This window comes from Podarcis vaucheri (assembly GCF_965113315.1).
Source record: "Podarcis vaucheri genome assembly, chromosome: 15".
NCBI lineage: Eukaryota > Metazoa > Chordata > Lepidosauria > Squamata > Lacertidae > Podarcis > Podarcis vaucheri.
Window position 1 is genome coordinate 21,309,453 of NC_138753.1, and position 25,664 is coordinate 21,335,116.

Sequence of the window (25,664 nt, forward strand, 5' to 3'; positions counted from 1 at the left end):
ACATGGTTCTTCCCCCCTTCATTTAATCCCCACAACCACCCTGCGAGGTAGGAGTGACTGGCCCAAAGTCACCCAGTGAGCTTCATGGCCCAGTGGGGGTTTGAGCCCTGATCTCCCAGGTCCTAGTCCGACATTCTGGTCACATTCTCACCATACATTTTAAAGAGCTATGATACCACTTTAAACAGCCATGGCTCCCCCCCCCCCCGAATTATGGGAAGTATAACCTGTGCTTTCTGAGTAAGAGTGTGCAGGGCCAGTGTGATTGTGAATGCCAGCAAAAATCTGAGCAAAAGAAGGGGGTGAGACCTCTTCCTCCTACCCCTCCCTCTCTATTTTTTCTTTAAAAGTTTTTAAAAATTGTATATATATATTACTTTTTTTTAGAAGATAATATACAAACAGATCAGCAAAAAATAAGCAGCATGGCATATTGGCTTTCTCCTGGTTACGTCAAACTGCTGATATTCCTTTGCATCATTATATTTACAAAGGAACAAGGAATTACACTTCTCTTTCATCTTCATAAGAGTTGGAAGGTACCAAGGCTCATCTACTCCAACCTCCTGCAATGCAAGAATGTGTTTGTTGCTGGGAAAGCGAGATACAAACATAGAACCAAACCAAAACCATTGTTTGCTGCTATTTATTGGCCATGTGTCTCACGCAGGAGTGTCCCAAAGTGACCTAAGGATGGCGGCTGACGGTCATGCTCCTTATCAGCTATATGTGCAATAAAACACTGTCAAATGGTATAAAATGTGACCTTTGCTTTTTGATTCCGTAGGGTCTGCATCTGGTTAGTTAATCTCCCTGTTAAAGTGACCTTCTAGATTTTCAGGTACAAACATTCTGGCATCTTACTGTCCCAATCATTCCAGTGTCTTCCAACTGACAGTTGGGCCACTGCGAAAAATAAAAATAAAGAAATACCTCAACTTACTTATGGGCAACACCTTTCCTTGTAAGTGGGTCCATCAGTGGCTCTCTGGTTTGTGTCACAAGCCTATGCCTTGAATATTTTCAGGACCTAAAAATCTCCCTGCTCCAACTTCATTTCTGGAATGGCTGCCTTAGGACAGTGCCATTGAATTCCACAACAGTCCATTCCCAACTGTGGAGCTGGCCACACCAGTCTTCCTACCCTGTTGTGACTGCAGGGTATATCCCCAGACAGCTTCTCTAGACACCCAGAGAGTCTAGAGAAGAGCTCTGTACAAGAAGGGAGAGCTTTACAACCTTAAGTGACTCCCTTAAGAGGCCAGGTTGCAGTGTCTGAGACTTTTTAGTATAGAGAAAATTTGGGCAAGAGGTGACATGGCAGAAGTTCATAAAATTATGCACGGCATGAAGGAAGCGGATAGTGAAAAGGTTTTTTTCTTCCTGGAACTCGGGAGACATCCCATGAAGCTGAATGTTGGAAGATTCAGGGCACATAAAATGAAGCGCTTCTTCACACAACACATAGCTAAACTGTGGCATTCATTCCCACAGGAGGCAGGGATGGCCATGGAAGTGGATGGCTTTAAAAGACCGGGCAAACTGTGTACAAGACAAGAACTACCGTATTTTTCGCTCCATAAGGCACACTTTTTTTCTTCCTAAAAAGTAAGGGGAAATGTCTGTGCGTCTTATGGAGTGAATGCGTGGTCCCTGGAGCCGAAATGCCCAGGGGCAAAAAGCAAATCGTGTTCTTATTTTTTGAAAGAGGGAAGTGGGTGTTGAAACAAAGCCACTGATTGTTTGCTGATTGGGGAGAGAGATAAGGGACACTAGAGATAAAGGAGGCTTCCTGGGAGGGGGGAGGTAAAGACAGCAAACTTGCCAAGGGGGGAAACAGGAAGACTAAAGCAATAAGGAGAGAAATTAGAAGAAAAGGAGGAGCAAAACACTGCTCCAGCTAAGGAAAAGACATGAAGGCAAACAAGAGGGAAGGGAGTGTTGAAAGGAAACAGCTGATCGGTGGGATCGGAAGAGAGATAAGGGACGCTAGCGGAGGCTGCGGGGGGAGGTAAAAGCCCATGGATCCTCAGGATTTGTGCATTGGGTCACCCAAAATTCACCATCAGATCACATAGCATGTCCATGGCTACAGCCTGCACCAAAAAAATCATGCATGCACTTTTTCCTGGGGCTGCAATGGTGCAAAAATGTGGTTACAAAGCACGGATCCACATGGATCCTCAGGATTTTTTTTTTTTTATAATAATTTTTATTGCATTTTTTTTCCAAATTGCAGATAAAACAGAAAAGAGAAAGAACATAGAGAATAGAAAGAAAGAAAAGACAAAAAATCACAACCATTTCAACAACTTATTTCAAATTTCTATCGGACTTCCCCACATCTCCCACATAATGCATTCTTGACAATAAAGTTATCAGCAAATTATAACCTTGTTTCATGTGTTTCTTCGTACTTTCAATTGCAGTTTAAGTTTAAATCTCTTATTTTCCACTTACTCTAAAAATATAACACATTATCATTTTTACCCATTTAAACTTTGATTTTTTCATAAATATTATCCAATTTCATATATGGATCCTCAGGATTTTTACATTGGGTCACCCCAAATTCACCATCAGATCACATGTCTGTGGCCACAGCATGAACCACAAAAATCATACATCCACTGTTTCGTTGAGAATATTTTTTTTTTCTTGTTTCCTCCTCTAAAAACTAGGTGCGTCTTATGGAGCAAAAAATGAGTGCTGGACGGTAATGAGTGCTGGAAATGCTAGTCCACATGTGGTGGACTTGCAAAGAGGTAAAGGCTTTCTGGGAAATGATATATAATGAGTTAAAGAAAATGTTTAAAAATACTTTTGTTAAAAAACCAGAAGCCTTTTTATTGGGTATAGTGGGTGAAGAGATACCAAGGGAAGATAGACAACTGTTTATGTATGCAACAACTGCAGCAATAATTCTCTTGGCCCAAAAATGGAAACAACAGGAGGTACCAGCGAAAGAAGAGTGGCAGCTGAAGATGATGGACTTTGCAAAACTGGCGAAGCTGACAGGAAAAATCTGGAACCAGCAAGATCAAGTATTCCAAAAGGACTGGAGTTAATTTATATGACATCTGAAAGATTATTGTAAGCAATTAACATCACTAGCAGGGTTGTCTGAAGACTTGCAATGAGAAATTTTCTACCTTTCTGTATTTATTTAAAGTTTGAGTTATTTTGTAATGAGTGTAATTAGAATTGGAAAATGTACAAAACGCAATGATATAAAGGTTAATTTTGAAAGCCATGAGGCGGAAGGGAAGGAAGTCGATGGGCTCTAAAGAGCCAGGGCGTGTGTGTGCGTCTGGGCAAATTGATGGAGGAGAGAGAAATTGATGGCTACTAGTCATGATGGCTAGGCTCTTTCTCCATAGTCAGAAGCAGGAATGTTTCTGCATGGCAGTTGCTTTTATATATATATATATATATATATATATATATATATATATATATATGTAGGTTTTGGTGTCTTCGGGTGTCTTCCCGTGTAAGAGTCGGGGTGTCTGTATATATATATATATATATGCTTTCGTAGATTTTCACGGGTATAGGAATGCAGGTTTTGGTGTCTTCGGGTGTCTTCCCGTGTAAGAGTCGGGGTGTCTGAGCGACGTTTCGACGAGGTCTCACTCGTCATCTTCAGGCTGGTGCTTTCGGCTTCTTGTTACTGGAACAGAGCAGAGTTTGGTGTTTGAGTTCCTATAAATACTGTTGAGGGGTGTGGTGTATAGCCTCCAACGTTCTGGGCAGAGAGGAAGTTCCTAGATTAGTGTGCCTTTTCTTCTTTTGTTCCTTAATTACTTGAGGGATATCTTGGGTGATTTCATGAGTGATATTCTGAATATCACTGGGTGGGTCATTAAGTGTAGATTAGTTGCTAAAGCTTTCGTGTCTTGACCTCTTGAGCTTGTGAAGAGTTTTTCTGAGAAGATGGCTGTGCTGCATTTAGTTGTGCTCTGGCTTGGCTTCGTGTATAGGGGCGAGCTATGGTTTTGTGCCTTGTGCCAGCCAGATCTGTGTAGGGATTGCAGGGGGGTGCAGCATCCGGAGGTGCCACTATAGTTTGGTTACTGGATGGAGTCTGTAATATGTCTGTGGAGAGGGTCTGGGTTTGGGTCTGGTGTGGTTGATTGGTGACGGCGTTCTGTGTGCCTCTGGTTCTGGTGTCGGTTTTTGTGGGGAGGGCTAATTTCCAGATGTCTGGCAGGCGGGACGTGTCGTCACGCTTGTTCATGTTGTGAGGGTGTTTCTCTATCTCGATGGCTTCCATGATTATTCTCTTGTGGTGATGTTCCATGTTAAAGAGCAATTTGGAATCTGCAAAATTAATTTCGTGTCCTGTTTCTTTCATGTGTTGGAAAAGAGAGGAAGTTTTTTCTTCTTTTTTGACGGCATTCTTGTGTTCTGCGATACGTGCATTTATTCGTCTGTTTGTTTGTCCAATGTACGTGGCTGGGCAGACTTTGCAGGGTATTTCATAGACCCCTTGGTTTTCCAGCTGGATTTTGTCTTTTGGGTTTCTGAGGATATTGGCTATTTTTTGGTTGGTGCAGAAGGCTGTTTTGATATTGTGTTTATGGAGGATTTTGCTGATTTTGTCTGTAGTGCCCTTGATATAAGGAAGGAGGGCCATGCCATTGTTTTCTTCTGTGTCTTGGTTTTTGGGGGGTGTTTCTTTTTGGATTAGCTTCGTAACCCTGTTTTTCTGGTATCCATTGGCGATTAACACATTTGAGAGATTCTGTAACTCAGTTGTCAAGTGGTCTTTGTCAGCCAGGCGTTAAGTTCTGGTTCTCCATAGGCTCACCTCTACAAAATCTCGCTAAATTTCTCGCTAAGCAACTTCAGCCCTATGCAGAATCCATCGCTTCACACGTTACTAACTCCTTCCAGTTCATAGAAACAATAAAGAAACAATACCTACATCCCGATGACCTACTTGTGAGCTTCGATGTTGTATCTCTCTTCACTCAAGTGCCCATTAATGAAGCCTTGACAGCCATTCAAAACAAATACAACCCCCCCAAATACATCCTGGACCTGACCAACCACTGCCTAACCAACACGTACTTCATCCACAATGGACAAAGATACAAACAGATAGAAGGAACACCTATGGGATCACCCCTCTCACCGGTCATCGCAAATTTGTACATGGAACACTTTGAAACCAATGCTTTAGACAAGTCAGAACACAAACCCAAACTTTGGCTCAGATATGTTGACGACACCTTTGTAATTTGGCCACACAGGAAAGAAAAACTAGATAGCTTCCTCACACATCTCAACAGCCTACACCCCAAAATACAATTCACTATGGAAATAGAAGACAACAACCAACTCCCCTTTCTTGACGTCCTAATCTACAAAAAACCTGATGGCTCCCTAGGACACACTATCTACCGGGAAAAAACACACACCAACCGCTACTTACATGCACAATCACACCACCACCCTGCACAAATAAACTCCGTAGCCAAGACTCTCATCTCCAGAACCAAACGCCTGGCTGACAAAGACCACTTGACAACTGAGTTACAGAATCTCTCAAATGTGTTAATCGCCAATGGATACCAGAAAAACAGGGTTACGAAGCTAATCCAAAAAGAAACACCCCCCAAAAACCAAGACACAGAAGAAAACAATGGCATGGCCCTCCTTCCTTATATCAAGGGCACTACAGACAAAATCAGCAAAATCCTCCATAAACACAATATCAAAACAGCCTTCTGCACCAACCAAAAAATAGCCAATATCCTCAGAAACCCAAAAGACAAAATCCAGCTGGAAAACCAAGGGGTCTATGAAATACCCTGCAAAGTCTGCCCAGCCACGTACATTGGACAAACAAACAGACGAATAAATGCACGTATCGCAGAACACAAGAATGCCGTCAAAAAAGAAGAAAAAACTTCCTCTCTTTTCCAACACATGAAAGAAACAGGACACGAAATTAATTTTGCAGATTCCAAATTGCTCTTTAACATGGAACATCACCACAAGAGAATAATCATGGAAGCCATCGAGATAGAGAAACACCCTCACAACATGAACAAGCGTGACGACACGTCCCGCCTGCCAGACATCTGGAAATTAGCCCTCCCCACAAAAACCGACACCAGAACCAGAGGCACACAGAACGCCGTCACCAATCAACCACACCAGACCCAAACCCAGACCCTCTCCACAGACATATTACAGACTCCATCCAGTAACCAAACTATAGTGGCACCTCCGGATGCTGCACCCCCCTGCAATCCCTACACAGATCTGGCTGGCACAAGGCACAAAACCATAGCTCGCCCCTATACACGAAGCCAAGCCAGAGCACAACTAAATGCAGCACAGCCATCTTCTCAGAAAAACTCTTCACAAGCTCAAGAGGTCAAGACACGAAAGCTTTAGCAACTAATCTACACTTAATGACCCACCCAGTGATATTCAGAATATCACTCATGAAATCACCCAAGATATCCCTCAAGTAATTAAGGAACAAAAGAAGAAGAGGCACACTAATCTAGGAACTTCCTCTCTGCCCAGAACGTTGGAGGCTATACACCACACCCCTCAACAGTATTTATAGGAACTCAAACACCAAACTCTGCTCTGTTCCAGTAACAAGAAGCCGAAAGCACCAGCCTGAAGATGACGAGTGAGACCTCGTCGAAACGTCGCTCAGACACCCCGACTCTTACACGGGAAGACACCCGAAGACACCAAAACCTGCATATATATATATATATATATATATGCAGGTTTTGGTGTCTTCGGGTGTCTTCCCGTGTAAGAGTCGGGGTGTCTGGGCGACGTTTCGACGAGGTCTCACTCGTCATCTTCAGGCTGGTGCTTTCGGCTTCTTGTTACTGGAACAGAGCAGAATCTGGTGTTTGAGTTCCTATAAATACTGTTGAGGGGTGTGGTGTATAGCCTCCAACGTTCTGGGCAGAGAGGAAGTTCCTAGATTAGTGTGCCTTTTCTTCTTTTGTTCCTTAATTACTTGAGGGATATCTTGAGTGATTTCATGAGTGATATTCTGAATACCACTGGGTGGGTCATTAAGTGTAGATTAGTTGCTAAAGCTTTCGTGTCTTGACCTCTTGAGCTTGTGAAGAGTTTTTCTGAGAAGATGGCTGTGCTGCATTTAGTTGTGCTCTGGCTTGGCTTCGTGTATAGGGGCGAGCTGTGATTTTGTGCCTTGTGCCAGCCAGATCTGTGTAGGGATTGCAGGGGGGTGCAGCATCCGGAGGTGCCACTATAGTTTGGCTACTGGATGGAGTCTGTAATATGTCTGTGGAGAGGGTCTGGGTTTGGGTCTGGTGTGGTTGATTGGTGACGGCGTTCTGTGTGCCTCTGGTTCTGGTGTCGGTTTTTGTGGGGAGGGCTAATTTCCAGATGTCTGGCAGGCGGGACGTGTCGTCACGCTTGTTCATGTTGTGAGGGTGTTTCTCTATCTCGATGGCTTCCATGATTATTCTCTTGTGGTGATGTTCCATGTTAAAGAGCAATTTGGAATCTGCAAAATTAATTTCGTGTCCTGTTTCTTTCATGTGTTGGAAAAGAGAGCCAAACTATAGTGGCACCTCCGGATGCTGCACCCCCCTGCAATCCCTACACAGATCTGGCTGGCACAAGGCACAAAATCACAGCTCGCCCCTATACACGAAGCCAAGCCAGAGCACAACTAAATGCAGCACAGCCATCTTCTCAGAAAAACTCTTCACAAGCTCAAGAGGTCAAGACACGAAAGCTTTAGCAACTAATCTACACTTAATGACCCACCCAGTGGTATTCAGAATATCACTCATGAAATCACTCAAGATATCCCTCAAGTAATTAAGGAACAAAAGAAGAAAAGGCACACTAATCTAGGAACTTCCTCTCTGCCCAGAACGTTGGAGGCTATACACCACACCCCTCAACAGTATTTATAGGAACTCAAACACCAGATTCTGCTCTGTTCCAGTAACAAGAAGCCGAAAGCACCAGCCTGAAGATGACGAGTGAGACCTCGTCGAAACGTCGCCCAGACACCCCGACTCTTACACGGGAAGACACCCAAGACACCAAAACCTGCATTCCTGTACCCGTGAAAATCTACGAAAGCATATATATATATATATATATATATATATATATAATTTATTCAAAGTTTAAGGTTTCAAAAGGTAAAAAGAACAATACAAAATATAAAAAAGAATACAACAGTAACAGAAAAGAAAGAAATAGAAGGTATAAAAATATTCAATTTAAAAAAAAAATTAACGAAAAAGAACAGATTAAACCTTTACATAGCTTTCTTCCTTTACTTATTTCCTTGACCTCCTCTCACCTCCCAATTTTGTATTCTAATTCAAATAGTTTTTTCAGCAAATCCTTCCAACCTTATTTTCATTTAAGTAATTTAATTTAAAATAATATAGTTTAACGTCCTCTCTTTCATCACTTTCATCAACTCCTTTTTACTTAATCCTTTATCTCATATCTACCAAAACTACCTAATTTTCTTTTTCCAACACCTTTCTAACAGTCCTTAATTTTACAATATTTTTGAAGATATACTTTAATTTTTTTCTGCATGGCAGTTGCTGGAAACCACAGGCAGGGAGAGTGCTATTGAGCTCTGGCCTTGCTTGCCGTTTTTCCACTGGCATCTGTTGGGCCACTGTGAGAAGAGGATGCTGGATTAGATGGGCCACTGGCCTGATCCAGCTACGGCTCTCCTTATATTCTGACAAATGCCAGTTCCTTTGGCCTGAAAAGCAAGATAAGCATCATGCCCCATAGTTGCCTCTGACTGGACTTAACCGTCCAGGGGTCCTTTACCTTTATTCTTAATTCTGGCAGGATAACCAAAGGGCCTGCCATCCTAAGTACTGTACACTTCCTATGTAGCAGGGATTACAGTGGTACCTCGGGTTACAGACGCTTCAGGTTACAGATGCTTCAGGTTACAGACTGCTAACCCAGAAATAGTACCTCCGGTTAAGAACTTTGCTTCAGGATGAGAACAGAAATCGTGCTCCGGTGGCACGGCGGCAGTAGGCCCCTTTACCTAACGTGGTGCTTCAGGTTAAGAACAGTTTCAGGTTAAGAACGGACCTCCGGAACGAATTAAGTTCTTAACCCGAGGTACCACTGTACTTTGTTTAAATAGAAGAAATCAACAGCATTGCCAACAAGGGAGGATTGGGGTCAAAAATTCAGGGCCCCAAATGCAGCAGAGTTGGTTTACTGTACTTTGAGGTGAACTAGGAAACATCTCAAAAAGGCAGGGATGGGATGTACTATTAAGTTCAGAGTCTAAGAGTACTCAGTACCAACACAGGAAATCAAGTAGCAGCAGCTTTTCTGATAAGATACGGTTTCAGACTGGAGCTAAGGGTTTGCATATCTGAATGTTTTCCCTGTGCATATGCCCGAATCCACACACACTCGCATAAAATACTATGTACATGGAGAAATTTAGCACCTAACGGTGAGGGTTTCTATGCTAGCTTTCTGTGTGCATGAAGCTTTGTTTCTGGAGGGCTACATCCCAGCCCCTCGCTTGCAATTTCCTGACTTATCCAAGAAAAGCTTATCAGTCAGTTCTGTTGAGTCACCCAGGTGTGCATGTCCCTCAGAGCTCTGCCTTAGAAAACCTGTTTAGCAGGACTGTGTTGATGGTGTTGATAAAGAGGGTGCTGCTGAGCCTGTACAGAGTGCACTCCTGCAACCACCGGGATGAAAAGTCGCCCTCTCCAGTCGGGCCCATGTTCCCCAAGCATGTGAAAATGCACTGCTGCAACCGATCCCAAGGGAGAGTCTGCTCCAACCCAACTTCTGAACCATGCTGGCAACCGTCTGCCAAAGGGCAGGCAGCTGCTCAGCCACTCGCAACATCCTACAGAGTGTACTACAGCGCCTGCCCAAAGGGAGACGAACCTGCTCAGTCCAGCATGTTGGCGGACAACTGCCCAGGTGCACGGAGCCTTTGAGCATGTGCAAAGTGCACTCCGGCAGCTACCCCCAAGGGAGAGTGACCTGCTCAGTCCAGCATGTTGGCAGACAACTGCCCAGCGCACGGAGCCTTTGAGCATGTGCAAAGTGCACTCCGGCAGCTACCCCCAAGGGAGAGTGACCTGCTCAGTCCAGCATGTTGGCAGACAACTGCCCAGGTGCACGGAGCCTTTGAGCATGTGCAAAGTGCACTCCGGCAGCTACCCCCAAGGGAGAGTGACCTGCTCAGTCCAGCATGTTGGCAGACAACTGCCCAGGTGCACGGAGCCTTTGAGCATGTGCAAAGTGCACTCCGGCAGCTACCCCCAAGGGAGAGTGACCTGCTCAGTCCAGCATGTTGGCAGACAACTGCCCAGGTGCACGGAGCCTTTGAGCATGTGCAAAGTGCACTCCGGCAGCTACCCCAAGCGAGAGTGACCTGCTCAGTCCAGCTCCACTTCTGAGCGTGCAGGCGGCCAGCTGCCAACGGGCAAGCCGGCTGCCCAGGATCGCTCAGCCTCTGCAGCCTCTGAGCATGTGCAGATCCAGCATCGCTTTCTGCCCCCCCCTCTCGCCCCTTTGCTTTTTGCACGGCTTGGCACCTCGCCAGGCTAAGGCGTTCGCCAGCGGGAACAGGTGGGAGAGCGGGAGCCTTAGAATGCAGGGAGCGAAGCATGATCGACGGGAGAACGCCCGCCCAATCAGGAACGAGAGACTGGTCCCGCCTCCCAAGGAGCGACACCGGCCAATCGCCTGGAGGGACCGGGCCGGCGCTCCCGCCCTTCGCTCTCGGCGCTTCGGCGGCGGCCAACGACAACCGAGCGAAGGTGCCTCCCTCCCTCCAATGGGAGGCGCCCGTGTTAGTAACGGCGCCGCCAATGGTAGCGAGAGTCGGAGTCCCTGGTAACGGAGTCGGGGCTGCGCCGGGCCATCTCCAAAGCATGTGGAGCTGCGGGGGGCGCCGGCGGCGGCGTCTCTTCGCGGGCGCCTTCCTGCTGGTGTTGACCATCGTCGTGCTGAGCAGGTGAGAGGAGCCGCTGAGGAGAAAGGGGCGGGGCCTGGACGCGATATGCTAATCAGACCCCGCCTCCTGCCGGCGGAGCCCCGCCCTTCCCCGAGGAGGGCTCCGCCCATGCCCATATATGGGCAAAACGACCCCCATTCCATTCACCCTTTGGAGCGCCCATGGACCCTTCATCCCTCTTCCTCCCAGCCCCATTCTAGTGGGAAGGGGTTAAATCCAGGTTTCTCCTCTTTTACTCCTAGGGTGCCCCCCACCCACCTTCAATGGAACATGTTTTCACCATGGTCCTCTTCCCCCCATTTTTGCCTCCCCCACCCCACCTTTCCAAATTATATACAGCATAAGGTTGCTTTAATTGTAAAGAGAGTGAACCCACCTTGCAGGGCTGTTCATAGAATTGGACAAGTTGGACTGGAACCAGGGGTGATCTAGTCCAGCCCCCTGCACAACTAGATCATCCATGAGAGATGGCCATCCAACCTCTGTTTAAAAACCTTTCAATGAAGGGGAGGCCGCCACTTCCAAAGGGAGTCAGTTCCACCGTCGAACAGCTTTTCCCATCAGAAAGTTCTTCTTGATGTTTAGTGGGAATCTCCTTTCTTGCAACTTGAAGTTCAGGTCCTACCCTCCAGAACAGGAGAAAACAAGCTAGCTCCATCGTCCACGTGACAGCCCTTTAGGTATTTGAAGATGGCTATCATGAAGCTTTCCCTGTTCACATGCTCTGTCTCTGCAAATCAAACTGCTCTAATGATCTTAAAGGTAAAGGTACCCCTGCCCGCACGGGCCAGTCGTGTCCGACTCTAGGGTTGTGCGCTCATCTCACTTAAGAGGCCAGGAGCCAGCGCTGTCTGCAGACACTTCCGGGTCACGTGGCCAGCGTGATGCCAATGATCTTAGAGATAGGGGGGAAAAACAGCACCCCAAGTTGCAGGACCTATTTTGTAGAACTTCTCTAAGGAGATCTGCGAGTCTAGTTCCCCTCAGAATTGTACACAACCATATTAATTGACAGGCACGTTCGTCAACTGACTAGAAATGACCAGCTGGTTGGTTCAAAAATCAGCAGAGTCTGAAGGGTTAGCTCTGTCAGTAGAGCAGTAGACTCTTAATCTCAGGGTTGTGGGTTTGAGCACCAGGTTGGGCAAAGATATTACATTAGCCCATGCCAGCAAGGTCAGTGGTGAAGAATGATGGGAGTTGATTTTACGGGTGACTTATTAAAAACATGGTGTACTAAACTGCATTTTTAAAAATGTCTGAGAAGGTCCATTTGCAATTTCTCAAGCTTGCTGCCTGTACCCTGGTCTCTAACCATTAAATCATTGAACTGGGGCATGTATAGTCACTCCAGGGTGCATACATAGACAGGAAGGTGCTCTCCAGTGCACTTTAGTTCTTTTTGAGAATCATAGGAGAGAGAACTCAGAGCTTTCTAGTATATCTTTAACCAAAATGAGAAACTTCCTCCATCCTCTTAAAACAGTGTCAGATGGGCAATTCCAAGGTAAACAAGTTCAGAGAGGAAGAAGGAACTCTTAGCAATATGCAGAAGGGTGGGTGAGTGTTAACAACGATATGAGTGTGTCCTGTTCTCATCTGAAATATTGGAACATTTGTAAGCAGCCTGGCTTGATTGATTGTGCTTTTCTAGGCAGTTTGTCCTTCAGCCCTCCATCAGAGATTCTCATTACCTCTCTCCTTAGCTCAAGACCAAGGCATTTAAAGCACATCCCAATCCCCAAGCAATCCTGGGAACTGTAGTTTCTTAAGGGTGCTGGCAAGTTGTAGCAATGTGAAGGGTAAGCTGCATTTCCCAGGATTTTGGGGGTGGGTGGGGGATGTGCTTTAAATGTACGGCATGTACACAGCTCAAGAGTTTACAGGACACAAATTCAGTCTTAAGAACTCTGAGAAGTTGTAAATCATTATAACAGGAAGATAGTGAGCCATGTTTACACATGACACATGTACAGCACTGAACATATGAGGGAGTCTGGGATTGTGCCCACTGGCCAAGCAAGAAAGGGCCTTATGCATGCACAGCTCTTCCTTGTGTTCAGTCAAGAAACAACCTGACTGCCCAAAGGCTCTTGGCGTGCATGTAGAAAGAGCCTTTTCTTTCTAATGTTATTTGGGTGAGTCTGGTCATAGGGTGCAATCCAGCTCCTCACTTATATTACTACCAATGCAATTTTTGATTAAAAAAAAAATAGTTTTCCAGTAACCTCCCACTTTTGCAAGGTATAAGACCCCTTATGCACCCTTGAAACGAAACCCACAAAAATTACTAGCCTTAAAAAAAAAAAAATGTTCACTAGCCTGAGAAGAGACTAATAGCCTGCATTTCCATAGAAAAGGGGAAGCACATTCCTGCCTTCTGAGGCTAGCATGGAAATGTAGACTAGTGGCTTCTTAGCAGGCTAGTAAAACATTGCCTTCTAAGCAGGCTGGATGGAACGACTAACTCGCTCACTGGCCTTCAGAGAACTCCTTGTCACCTATGGCTACCAGGTTCATTGTTAGATAAAAGGCTGTCTTTCATTGTTACGAGACCCTTGTTTCCATACAGCAACGCGGAGTTGCCACAATGCAGCCCAGAGATCCTGTTGCGTTTAAACATTAAAGGCGATGCTCAACTAATTAGCTGTGCATTTGCAAGAATCACCACTAGTTCAATTAGACTTCCCCTGTCTCTCCCTTCCCATCCCAGCATTATCCATGCATGTCCCCTCCACCCAGATCTGCTGTCCAGGGCTGGGGAAAACTCATAATAGATTCAGGACTAGGGAAGAGAGAGGGAGAATGTTCTGTTGTGCACTGAGAAATCCTAGCATTGATGAAACCAGCAACTTAGTGCTACTTTGGCTACAACCCCCTGGGCATAAGAAGAATCTTGCTGGATCAGGTCAGTGGCTGATATTGTCTGGCATCCTTTTCTAACAGTGACCAACTAGATGCCTGTGGGAAACCTGATTAACAACAGCACTCTTCCCACTGGTGATTCCCAACAACATATTTAGAAGCTTACTGTCTCCGACAGTGGAGGTAGAATATAGCTTTTGTGGGGCTTGTAGACATTGATAGCCGTATACTCCATGAATTTATCCAATCCTCTTTGGTCTCTAATCTCCTCTTTTGACTATATTCCTCACATTGATCCTGCACTGGCCTTTTAGCCCACTCTCCTCTCCTGTCTGGTGTAACAAGTAGGACTTCAGTTCTATGAACAGTAGGCAGGGAAGGTGAGCAAAGGGACTGGGGAAAGGTTCGGCATCTCAGCATCTTTATATCCTTCCGGTGCATCAGCATGTTTAAAGAGACAAGCAATATTTCTCAAGTGCTTGTCTGGCAGCCGGTGAGAGGAAATGTACTGGTTTATTGTACCTGAGTGCATTTTTCTTTTTAGGTCATGAATAACTGCATTTTGCGGTTTACATGATCACTTACTGTGTCACTATAAAACTTGCAGCACAAACCTAAACATGTTTACTTGGTGCAGTGGTGGGGAACCTGTGGCTGTGCAGATGCTGTTGGACTCTGATTCCCATCCTTTGCCTTGTTGACTGAGGCTAAGGGAAATTGGGGACCAACAACATCCGGACGACCACAGGTACCCCATGTGTGAGGTTCGAGAAATGGAGCTTGCACTTCAAGTGTGTCTAGGATTACAGCCTTGATCAGCTTTAACCCAAGTCAAACCTAGAAAAATTCCGCATAAACAAGACATATACAATTCAGGCTGATCTTCTAGAAACTGCCAACCAGGTAATGCAAGCAGTCAGTTTCTCCTGGTGTGTGTCTCAGATTAAATACACTTCAGATGTTAGTGCACTGCTGAATGCTTGAAGCAGGGTTTTGAGCTGTAAGGCCAACTCGAAGGCAAGTTTCTGCTCTATAACCAACCCTTAGCATTTGTTTTTATCCTCTCTTCCATTTTATTTCTTAACTCCTTTTAGTGCTTCGTTTTGTTGTTTTAATTTATTGTTTTATCTCACTGTTTTATGGTTCTAACTCCCCTAAACTGTGAGGCTGCATGAAGCTGGGCTGGGCTGAGCACTTCACTAGGCAGTGCCAAATGCAAGGTCAAGTCAAAGTTTACAAGATACTAGTTATAAATTAAGGAAGAGAAACATCTTGATTATCAGACCTGTTGACGAGCTGCTGTTCCATTTTGATAATCACAGTGGGGAATAGGAGAGGATTTCCCCCTCCCTCTCTTTCACATCATGCTTATAGAGTGTGACTCTAAGCAACATTATTAGGTTATGGTGGTAGGTATTCTGCCTTAAATTAACCTGAAGGGTGTGATTGTGTATGTGGCTCCAAAGAGACAGCCCCCCCTTACCATTGTGGTTGTGGGAGAAAAGACTGCTGATTGAGGGGTGTCTTTGCTTACTTATGATCTGATAGTTTATGCTCCTTTGTTGTTTTATGTGGGTTTATAATCGTCTATTCCCTGGCTGCACAATGTTCAGTGCTAGCAGTGAACCGACATGGTTGAGATTTTATAACTTTCCAGGTAGCAGAGGTGATAGAAAGAAATCTGTGTACTAAAGACTGCCGCTTGCTCTTCATTTTGAAACATTGGCATTCTGGGGCCCTGTGTCATCCTGCTATTTCTGGTATCCTTTCAGTAGTGCCCCCCCCCATGTCTTTTTTGTATGACTTGGCATCTGGTTTTACAAAATATCATGACTAAAGTGTAATTCAGCCCTCGGATAAAGCTATGGGCAGTTGTAGAATGCTTGTAAGCTTTCTGTTTCCTTTGGGATACTGTTTACAGGACAAGCAAGCTATGGTTTATACTGAAGACACATTTGGATGGATTGGCATGTGACACAACCCTTTGGGTTTCCCAGAATATACCCCATTTCCCTCCCTTGTTTTATACATGTTCTGCCAGATGAACAATTCTATGTGATTTATAAAACTTTCATTTTAAAATACGTAACAGCCTTGTAAATGGGTAGCACAAATTATCTTGCTAAAAGACTGGTAGCTTGTGTTGGCCACCAGCATAGAAAGGCAGCATCTTAGCAGGCTCGTAAACAATGAGTCTTCTACTGAAAGGATGGATAGAGGAGGGATGGAATGACCTGTCCCTCCTGCACCAGCCCACTCAGTCACCTATGTGAAATTTCTGGTCACCTGCAGGTGAGCTGCTAAATAGGAGGCTGGTCCACTACAAAGTAGAGGCTAGTACAGTGGTACCTCGCAAGACGAATGCCTCGCAAGACGGAAAACCCGCAAGACGAAAGGGTTTTCTGTTTTGGAGGCGCTTCGCAAGACGAATTTCCCTATGGGCTTGCTTCGCAAGACGAAAGCCCATAGGGAAATCTCCGGGGACCTCTTTTAAATGCTGGTGGTGGGGAGCAAAGCCTTTCCCCCCCTCCGGCCTTCAGAAGAGGTCCAGGAAGGCCGACGGGGGCCGAAAGGCTTTGCTCCCCACCGCCAGCATTTTAAAAGCAGTCTGGGATAGCAGGGAAGCGCTTCCCGCTATCGCGGACGGCTTTTGAAGGCAGGCGGGGGGGGGGAGCAAAGACTTTCGCCCCCCGCCCGCCTTCAGAAGAGGTCCTGGACCTCTTCTGAAGGCGGACGGGGGGCGAAAGTCTTTGCTCCCCCCTGCCTGCCTTCCCGGGAGAGCGGAGAAAAGCAGCACGTTTCTCCGCTGTCCCGGACGGCTTTGGAAGGCAGGCGGTGGGGAGCAAAGACTTTCGCCCCCCGCCCGCCTTCAGAAGAGGTCCAGGACCTCTTCTGAAGGCGGGCAGGGGGCAAAAGTCTTTGTCCCCCCTGCCTGCCTTCCCAGGGGCTTTTACATCGCCCCGGACAGCGGAGAAGTCCTCCGCTGTCCTGGGCGATTTTAAAATGCCGCCCGCCAGCATTTTAAGATCGCCCCGGACAGCGGAGAAGTCCTCCGCTGTCCCGGGGTTTTTTAAAATGCTGGGGGTGGGAAGAAAAGCCCTTGGTCCCCCCCCCCCCCAGCCTTCAGAAGAGGTCCGGGGACAGACTGTCCCCGGACCTGGTCTGAAGGCGGTTTCCATAGGAACGCATTAATTGATTTTCAATGCATTCCTATGGGAAACTGTGCATCGCAAGACGAAAAACTCGCAAGAAGAAAAAACTTGCGGAACGAATTAATTTCGTCTTGCGAGGCACCACTGTATTGTTCTTTGGAGCTCTAACATCTGGCAGATTTGGTGCTGTTCAGAGCCCACATGTTTTAATTACTCCCCCAGCCACCACTAAAAGCCTAGCAAGAGCAGTAGTAATGTAATGTCGTTAATTTGTTATCGCTTTGTGAGGTACAAACAAAGCACTATCTTCTCCAGCAAGGTGTAGACAATATCTGTCATTGACCCTGCACAGTGCAAACAAAGCAGCAAAGCAAGCATGAAGGAATCTAGGAAACAGGGCATGCACACAAAGAAACAAAGAGCAATTCTAAAACAAACAATGCTGTGATTTTATGAAGTAGCAGATAGCCTTTCTAAACCTGCCATCTGCTACTAGAAAAGGGCAGAATTGAGCCTGAGGCAAAATAGGCTGATGTCGATTTAGTTCCATCAATGTAGATGGGGGTTTGCAAAGTGATAAAAGCAGAAAAAGTTGGGTTCCTGCCCATTACTCCAGCCTTCTGGGCTGCACAGAGTTGCCCTACCTTCATTTCTGGGTGAAAGCATTAAACTGCATTCATCCTTCCAGTTCTCCCCACCCCTTTTTATTAAAATAATTTGCTAGCTGTCTCCTTTTTAAGACCTGGAGACTCATGGGACCTGGTTGCTGGCTAGAGAAGTTTATTGCTCATAAGTAGAATGGGAACATAGAGAGGCTGCTAGCAATGCAATCTAGCATATGGCACAGTCTGACCTACTGCAGTTCTCCCAAGAACTGAACACCAATAGGACCTGTGCAAGATGCCATTGTGTGAGTAGTTGCTTGAGATCATTGGTGGGGATGCACATTTGAACTTTTGTAAGAGTCCCATTCAGAGCCATATAGTTCATATCCCAGGGTGGGGAACTTGTGGCTCTTCAGATGTCCCTGGACTCCTAACTCCCATCAGCCAGAATGATTGCTAGTCAAGGATGATGGGAGTTGTAGTCCAGCAACATCCGGAGGGCCACAAGTTCCTCACCAATGCTGCCAAGTTCCTTATCAATGCTGCAACCTCATTCAGGTACATATATCGAGGTGCATACCTGATTTGTGCCTACTGCTCCTGATTCAGCAAGGGATCTGTGAGCATAAATCTGCTTACGCAGATGCACCTCCTTAGGGAGATTGGCTGGTGTGCGTGTGTACAAATATCAGCATATATTTCTTCCTGCAAGAGCCAGTTCTGTCCTGCTTCTTAATTCTTCCTCTTCCAGAGTCATCTTCCAACCAGCTCAGACTCTTTCTTGTCTGCCTGTCGTCATCTCTTGCTTGTAGATTCATTCTCCTCCAAAGAACGCTGTCACAGCTATTCTTATCTGTGACCTGTTAAAGTTGAGTAATAAACATAGCCCTAAGGTCAGTGGGGAGATGGGTTTTTAATAAGGCCTTTAAATGTAATGTATATTCTGGTCAAGGTTTACAGGAGTTTAAGTAAGAATTACGGTAATCTGTGATGTTATGTCCCGGGGGGGGGGGGGAGGTAGGATCCACTGCCGAGTATTAGGGCCCATCCATATCTTAGCTCAATGTGGCTTGTGAACCCCTCAAGTCCCTTTCAATTCATCCTCACCTATGTGACATTCTGCTCCTACTGCTGCCACACACTTTCTCCTCTCCCTATCCTTTGAAACGCCGAAAATCCGATTGCATCCCACGTTACTCACTCTCAGGCCCCCCACCCCACAGGGTTGTTGTGAGGATAGAATGGGGAGGAAGAGAACTATTTATGCCGTCTTGAGCTCTGTAGAGGAAAAGGAGGGATATAACGCAATAGCATTAAAAAATAATAATAACCCATAAATACAGATTAAAGATGGAATGGGAGAGACGACAAGAGACTGGTTTGGGGATGTTCATGTGTCCCTGTGGGTGTTTTACCGAGTAAGAGCTGAGATCTCATAGCACAGAAACAAAGAGAAAGCCAGAATTTTGCTGAGGCAGTCACTGCCAGGGGAAATTTTTCCTAAGCAGACTTCAAGTGGGGTGGCTGTGGCAGTGGGGGGTGGGAGTGGGGGGGTGGGCATTACTGGAGAGTGATGCCATATCTAGCGGGATATGATTTAAAGGCTTTAAAATAAGCGCTACACATAATACAACCACTCCTTGTCGATCATAAAAAGTAATGTGCAAGGAAAGATGGATCGCCAGAGCTATAAATCAGTTCCTGTGTCAGGCTAATAGTAGCTCATGTCAGCCTTGGTGCTGCTAGTGTGGTGGGTGGGGGATTGTTTTGCTTTTAGATATATATCCATCAAAGCGCTGATGGATGACAAGCCTGTCCCCATAACTCATTCTGTGTCCTGGATCCCACCTGACTTTGAAGCCGGTCTTTGCAGGTGTATCTTTTTAGCTCTCCTGAGGGTGTTTCATCTCTGCAGGGATTTTTGGGTGTCTGTTCTTAAGGGGCTTGGAATATTTGAGAAACCTGTGGATCCTGAAAGGTGGGGAAACCATATGCCACTCCCCTTCCAAACACCTGCTATATATATATATAGAGAGAGATAAAGTAATGGTTTGATGTGCTTTAATTGTGCTGAGATTCTGCTGCTTCGTGTTTATTTTTGCTCTGTGTCTCCTGGAAGGTGAGCAGAAGCCTTTATAAAACCCACAGTTCTGCTAAATGCTCCCTCGTGTAAGTAGAAAGCATAAGTCAGTCACTTTGGAGGTTACAGAGAGTTTCTTGTCCAAAGTAACAATTGACTAAGCCTATTATTTGTGCTGTGTGGTTCTTCCCTTTGCATTGTACAAAGTGGGAGTGGCCTGCTGAGGGTAGGTCCTCATACTTTTGGAAACAGACTTGCCCTGCCTGACCTTTTTTAAACAAGTGTTCAAAACACTTGTTTGAACAGTGGGCAGTTTATTCTGACTCAGCTAGGACCACTTGATGGATCTTGGATCCAGTCTGCAAGCTGCTATTTGACCATCCCAGCTTAAAATCTGCTGTATATTTTGGAAAGTTGCTTGCATGTTCACTATGCATCCGTATACCTCGTAAAGATACTATAACCAACTTTTCCATGATGGTTCTTGGGACTGAGGAGCAGGTTTGCATCTGTGTTTGGATACAACTGGAGGCCATTTTGAATCAAGATGGTGGGTTCAGCCTTTCCAGACTGCACTGATTTTTACCCCAGATGTCAAAACCTCACTGATTCTTTTTGTTTGTTTCTTAGAATTCCTACACAATACCAGGCAGGAGGTTGCTAATAGTAGCACATGAACAAAACACCGCCACCAAACCAGGTTGCTGCCTTTACGGGACTTCAAATCTAAAAGTTTTCAACAGACAATAGAAAGAGAGTAAAATAGGATAGGAAAGGGTAACTATTACATGTATTTCAGCTGGGGGCAGATCTAAATCAGGCATTATATTGCGCAAAACAGAAGGGGATAAGGAAATATATAACAAAAAACAAATTAGACGGGTGGTGTTGCTTACTTTGTGGCTACATGATCAGCTTATTTTTTTTGTACATCTGACTTAAATGATTTTTCCTCACGCCCTGCTTGCATAGCAATCACGTCTTGTCCAATGAAACATGGAGAATGGGACTTAAGTGCCATTTCTTTCCGTGCATCTCCTCTAAACATGACTAAGTTTGGATCCAGCCCATTGTTTCTCATGCTTTGGCAGAGGCCCCAGCCTGAACCCGAACTGGCAAACTTAATTTATTATTTATTTGTTTATTTAATATAGTCCGTGGGCCGTTTTTCTGCACGTGCACCCTCTGGCATTTTTGGTAAAACAAATTGGTTAGGAATAGCAGCCAGACAATCAATAAAACCAACACTGAAAGGCAGCAGCAGGGTGAGCGGCGAGGCAAGTGAATTAAAATGGCAAAATGCCTGTGTACATAAAAGCATTTCTACAGCTTCTCTGCAAATGCATCAAGAAGGTGTCCGCTGGATGTCCCTGGAGAAGGAATCCTGGAGTTGTGGCACCACCAATGAAACAATCCCTTTAAAAAGGAAAGCAGCAAAATCTGTAGCATTGGGAATGCTGGACTTTAAACTTATCACCGGGGAATGCTAGCTTGTCATTTCTTGCTGGACCTCCCAATTCAGACATGCCACATTTAATGCGAACTTCTTTTTCCAGGTATATCCCCTGCCTGCCTGTTGTTTCGGAGGCCTGTAGGGATGAGGAGGTTCAGAGGTACTATCTATACTATCTGTGTGGTCAGGATTTCCAAGTTTCAGATTTAGTTTCCTTGATGCTGTGTTGTAGTTCAGAACTCATATCCCTTCCTCACCAAATGCTTCTTTTTTACTCTTTGCTAGTCTCCTTTCGCTAGACTGTGCCAGCAAGGGAGAGGCTTCTTCCCCTTTACCCTGAATTGTGATGTCTCTCCCCAAACCCTGTGTGTTTAGCCTAGAAATGGTATTTATATATCGTCCTGGGTCTAGCACTGTATGGTGTAGCTTGTTCCTGTTGTGGGTGTTCAACTTGAGATTCTGAGATTTAGGAGGCCAGATACAACGCTACGTATAGGTCTTCCTTTCCCTCTGTCTGGAAAGAGGATCCCAACCCATGCAGTCACCACTGTAAATACTTCCTCTATGGCTTCTCCTACAACTGGTGGGAAAGCATTTTTGGAATCTGTCCAGTTCAGTTTTCATTTGCCCTTTATAATACAGTGGTGCCCCGCAAGACGAATGCCTCGCAAGACGGAAAACCCGCTGGACGAAAGGGTTTTCCGTTTTTGAGCTGCTTCGCAAGACGATTTTCCCTATGGGCTTGCTTTGCAAGACGAAAACGTCTTGCAAGTGTTCCGATTTTTTTCCGCTTCCCCCCTTTTTCTAAGCTGCTAAGCCGCTAATAGCCTTTTAGCCGCTAATCCGCTAAGCCTTTAATAGCCGCTAAGCCTTTAATTAGGGACGCGGGTGGCGCTGTGGGCTAAAGCCTCAGCGCCTAGGGCTTGCCGATCGAAAGGTCGGCGGTTCGAATCCCCGCGGCGGGGTGCGCTCCCGCTGCTCGGTCCCAGCGCCTGCCAACCTAGCAGTTCGAAAGCACCCCCGGGGGCAAGTAGATAAATAGGTACCGCTTACCAGCGGGAAGGTAAACGGCGTTCCGTGTGCGGCTCTGGCTCGCCAGAGCAGCGTTGTCACGCTGGCCACGTGACCCGGAAGTGTCTCCGGACAGCGCTGGCCCCCGGCCTCTAGATGTGAGATGGGCGCACAAACCCCAGAGTCTGTCAAGACTGGCCCGTTTGGGCAGGGGTACCTTTACCTTTACCTTTAAGCCTTTAATAGCTGCTAAACCGCTAATAGCGCTAAGCCGCTAATAGGGTTGCTTCCCAAGACGAAAAAACCGCTAGACGAAGAGACTCGCAGAACGGATTAATTTCGTCTTGCGAGGCACCACTGTAGAGTTGGGGATGTTGTTGGACTCCCATAATATCCGACTCTTGGTCATGCTTGCTGGGGCTGACCAGAGCTGGAGTTCAAAAACATCCGGAGGGCCACAGGTTCCCCATACCTGGCTTACAGTCAGCAAGCATGCTTGACGCTGCTTCCCACCGTCACTTGGGAGGTAACATTCAAGGAACTAAACTGTGAGTGGAGAGGAGTGGGGAACCCACACAGGCAGTCCAGTTATGTGTGGCCTCTGTGATTTCCATTGATCTCAATGGCGGTTGGGTGGTAGGAAGCCGCTGGTTCAAATCTCAGCTCCCCCACAAACATAAATTTCTTCACTGTGGGGATAATCTGAATGCCCTGCTTTGTTATAGGGCATTGTAAGGACTGCCAGTGAGAATCCACTGCATACTTAAGGGAAGTGCTTGTATAAACACCTTGAGCTGCATTGGATGGCAACCTGGTGGGTTCTTTCAGAAGATATTTTCCACAGAGCATCTGATGCTGTGGTATAAACGGGGAAGCCTGTATGGAGCGCTCAGGATCCCTGCTTATCTATACTATTATTACAGCTAGACAGTTTTTTGTTTCAATATCCAAGTTCCTTATTAGCTATCTAGTATTATCTCATTGTCTCATGAAGTGGGAGTGGGGAGAAGCAAACTGTTCAGTTGTGTGAGGAAAATGAACATCCCAGAACTCAAACTCCCGCCACATCCTCTGTATTTTCATGGAGTCTGAAAACAATGTTCCCATTAACCTGCTTGAAAAGGCCTGCCATTTTGAAAACCGTCTTCCTGTTCCATGGGCTGCAAGTTGCCTTTCTCAATGTTGCTGGAGCCTGGATAGATGGTACTCCTACAACTTCAAGCTGCCTTTATTGTTATTATTGTTACAGCTTGGGAATGATGGTCTTCTGACCTGGTGGGAGTTGCAGCCCAAAACAGCTGGAGGGCACCATGTTTGGGAAATGCTTTCATAGCCAGTATCATAAACAGTTGTTTTCTAGTAATGAGTGCAGAGCGAAAAATAAAACGAAAGGTTCCTTGCATCTATGAAATGGGAAGACGGTGACGGGCAAGATGGGAGAAACTGGGCAACTTGCTTCGTGAACCGGGAGGCCAGTAGGCAGGGTGGCATGATAAAGATGTGGGCAGATAAGGCAAATAAGAAGGCAAAAAGGAAAGCAGGTGAACAGTGACCAAAGTGGTAAGAAAACATTATGGCCATGGTCAAACCATTCATTTAAAGCACTCCTAAAAAGTCTGATATTCGCCCAATAATTCTGGGAACTATAGTTTGTTAAGAATGCTGAAAGTTGTTAGGGGACCTCCTTATTCCCTTTGTAGAGCTACCAAGAGTCAGTGTGGTTTAACAATCAGTCCCTCTTTCCAAGAAACTCTGGGAGTTGTAGCTCTAGGAGGGGTCTGGAGGGCCTTCTAACAACTCACATCACACTTAACAAACCACACCTCCCAGAATTCTTTGTGGGTAGCCATGATTGTTTAAAGTGGTATCATAGTGTTTGAAATACATGGTGTGAATGTGACCTGTGTGAGGAATTCTCATCCCAATTTAACTAGTCCTCAGCCAGGGTCATTGTTAGGGGGTTTTCAGCAGGCCCCAGATCTCCTGCACCTGTTTTTACACTTTAATAAACCAACAACTGCAAAAAAGTTGCTTTTATGGTGACTGGGTTTGCTGCAAAACACCATTCTGGTGAGATGCCAGCCACCCATCATCTTCATTTCCCAGAGGCATATTTACATATAAATTTGCATTTATGCCAGGTTGTATCATGGAGTACCCCGAGTCCTTCAATGTACTGGTATCTTGCAATGCCCATGTCCTCAGCAGTCCCCCCCTCCGTTGCCTAGAGCCCCTCTCTCCTATGTAGCAAGGACTCTGCACATCTTTGATTTGCTAAGTAATACTTCTAGAGCATCTCCTGCTCGAGGCAATGTAAGTGCACACAACTGCATTATGCTCTGTGATGCCGTGGCCATTAAATCTACCTGCATTTAAGAGTAATAAGCCACACTGCATAATTAGACCAGTGTTTCCCAACCGGTGTTCCGCGGCACACGAGTGTGCCGCGAGATGTTGCCTGGTGTGCCGCGAGATGTTGCCTGGAGGGAGGCGGGTGAGTCCAAAAAAGGTTGGGAAACACTGCCCTAGGCCGGGAAGGAGCCCGCTAAGGCCAAGGAGCCCCCTTCACCCCCAGCCCTGGCGCCGCCCCTCGCCGCCGCCATTCCCCGAGGCAGGAATCACCTCAGGCAGCCTCCCTTCCCGCCGCCGGAGGGTGGACGAACTCGCCTCCCCCTCCCCCACTCGCTCCAGGGCACCGAAAACCACCTCCCTACCTACCTGCTGTTAAAGAACCACCATAAAGAGGAGGAGCCGCTCCGGCTGCAAGCCCGCCCACAGCCACAGCCAATAGGTGAGCCGGGTCCTTTCGGCTGTGAGGGGCAATCATTGACTCGTTGGCTTGTCACTCACGGGCAAGAGGCGGGGCTCGGGGGTAGGATTAATCTCTCTTTCTCTCTCCCCCCCCCTCAACTCCACCGGCACCCATTTCTTGTCCCAGGAAATGGCGGCGGGAGTTGGCTGAGAGCTCCTGTCGATCAGAGGGAAGTGGGCGGGGAACGGAGAGGCCATTTGCCCAGCGCTCCTGTCAGTCAAGAGAGGCGGCAAGGTGGGAATGCAGGGTATCTTCTTACCATCTGCCGGGCCCGTTAGTAGAGATAGGAAATGTGGTAGAATGACACGAGGAGGAAATGGATGGTGCCCAGGAACCTATAAAAACGCCCTCGTGCGCACAGCCCATAGAAAGCAATGGAGAAATCCCAGGATTTTACCCTGCCTGTTACTGAGCATCAGGCGCAACCATCCCCGAAGCAGATGTATCTTTCTAATTTGAGTCTTTTAATTTCGAGTGAGAATGAGATTTATTTGTTTTTTTTTTTATATAATATTTTTTATTAGTTTTACAAAAGTTTTTATAACAGACAAACACAAAAAAACAAACAAACAAACAAACAAGTATAATTTCATAATGTCATTTCATAAACTTCTTTCCTCGGACTTCCCCATACCTCCCCTTTCTGCATCCTCATGTCCAAATTTTATAGCAACTTAT

At 46.1% G+C, this 25,664-nt stretch overlaps 1 protein-coding gene across 2 annotated transcripts in view; it reads left to right on the plus strand.

The window, feature by feature from the left end:
• Positions 1-10,625: 10,625 nt before the first annotated feature.
• The window catches only part of GLB1L2 (galactosidase beta 1 like 2), a 74,238-nt gene continuing 59,199 nt past the window's right edge, over positions 10,626-25,664 (plus strand). Inside the window, exons 1-2 of one of the 2 annotated variants that reach the window (XM_082201409.1) lie at positions 10,626-11,008; positions 21,267-21,323. In XM_082201409.1, coding sequence (XP_082057535.1) covers positions 10,659-11,008; positions 21,267-21,323 — 407 coding nt within the window. In that variant the 5' untranslated portion in view covers positions 10,626-10,658. Of the gene's footprint in view, positions 11,009-19,652; positions 19,750-21,266; positions 21,324-25,664 lie in introns of those variants that run through there. The other variant, XM_082201410.1, reaches the window with a different exon arrangement.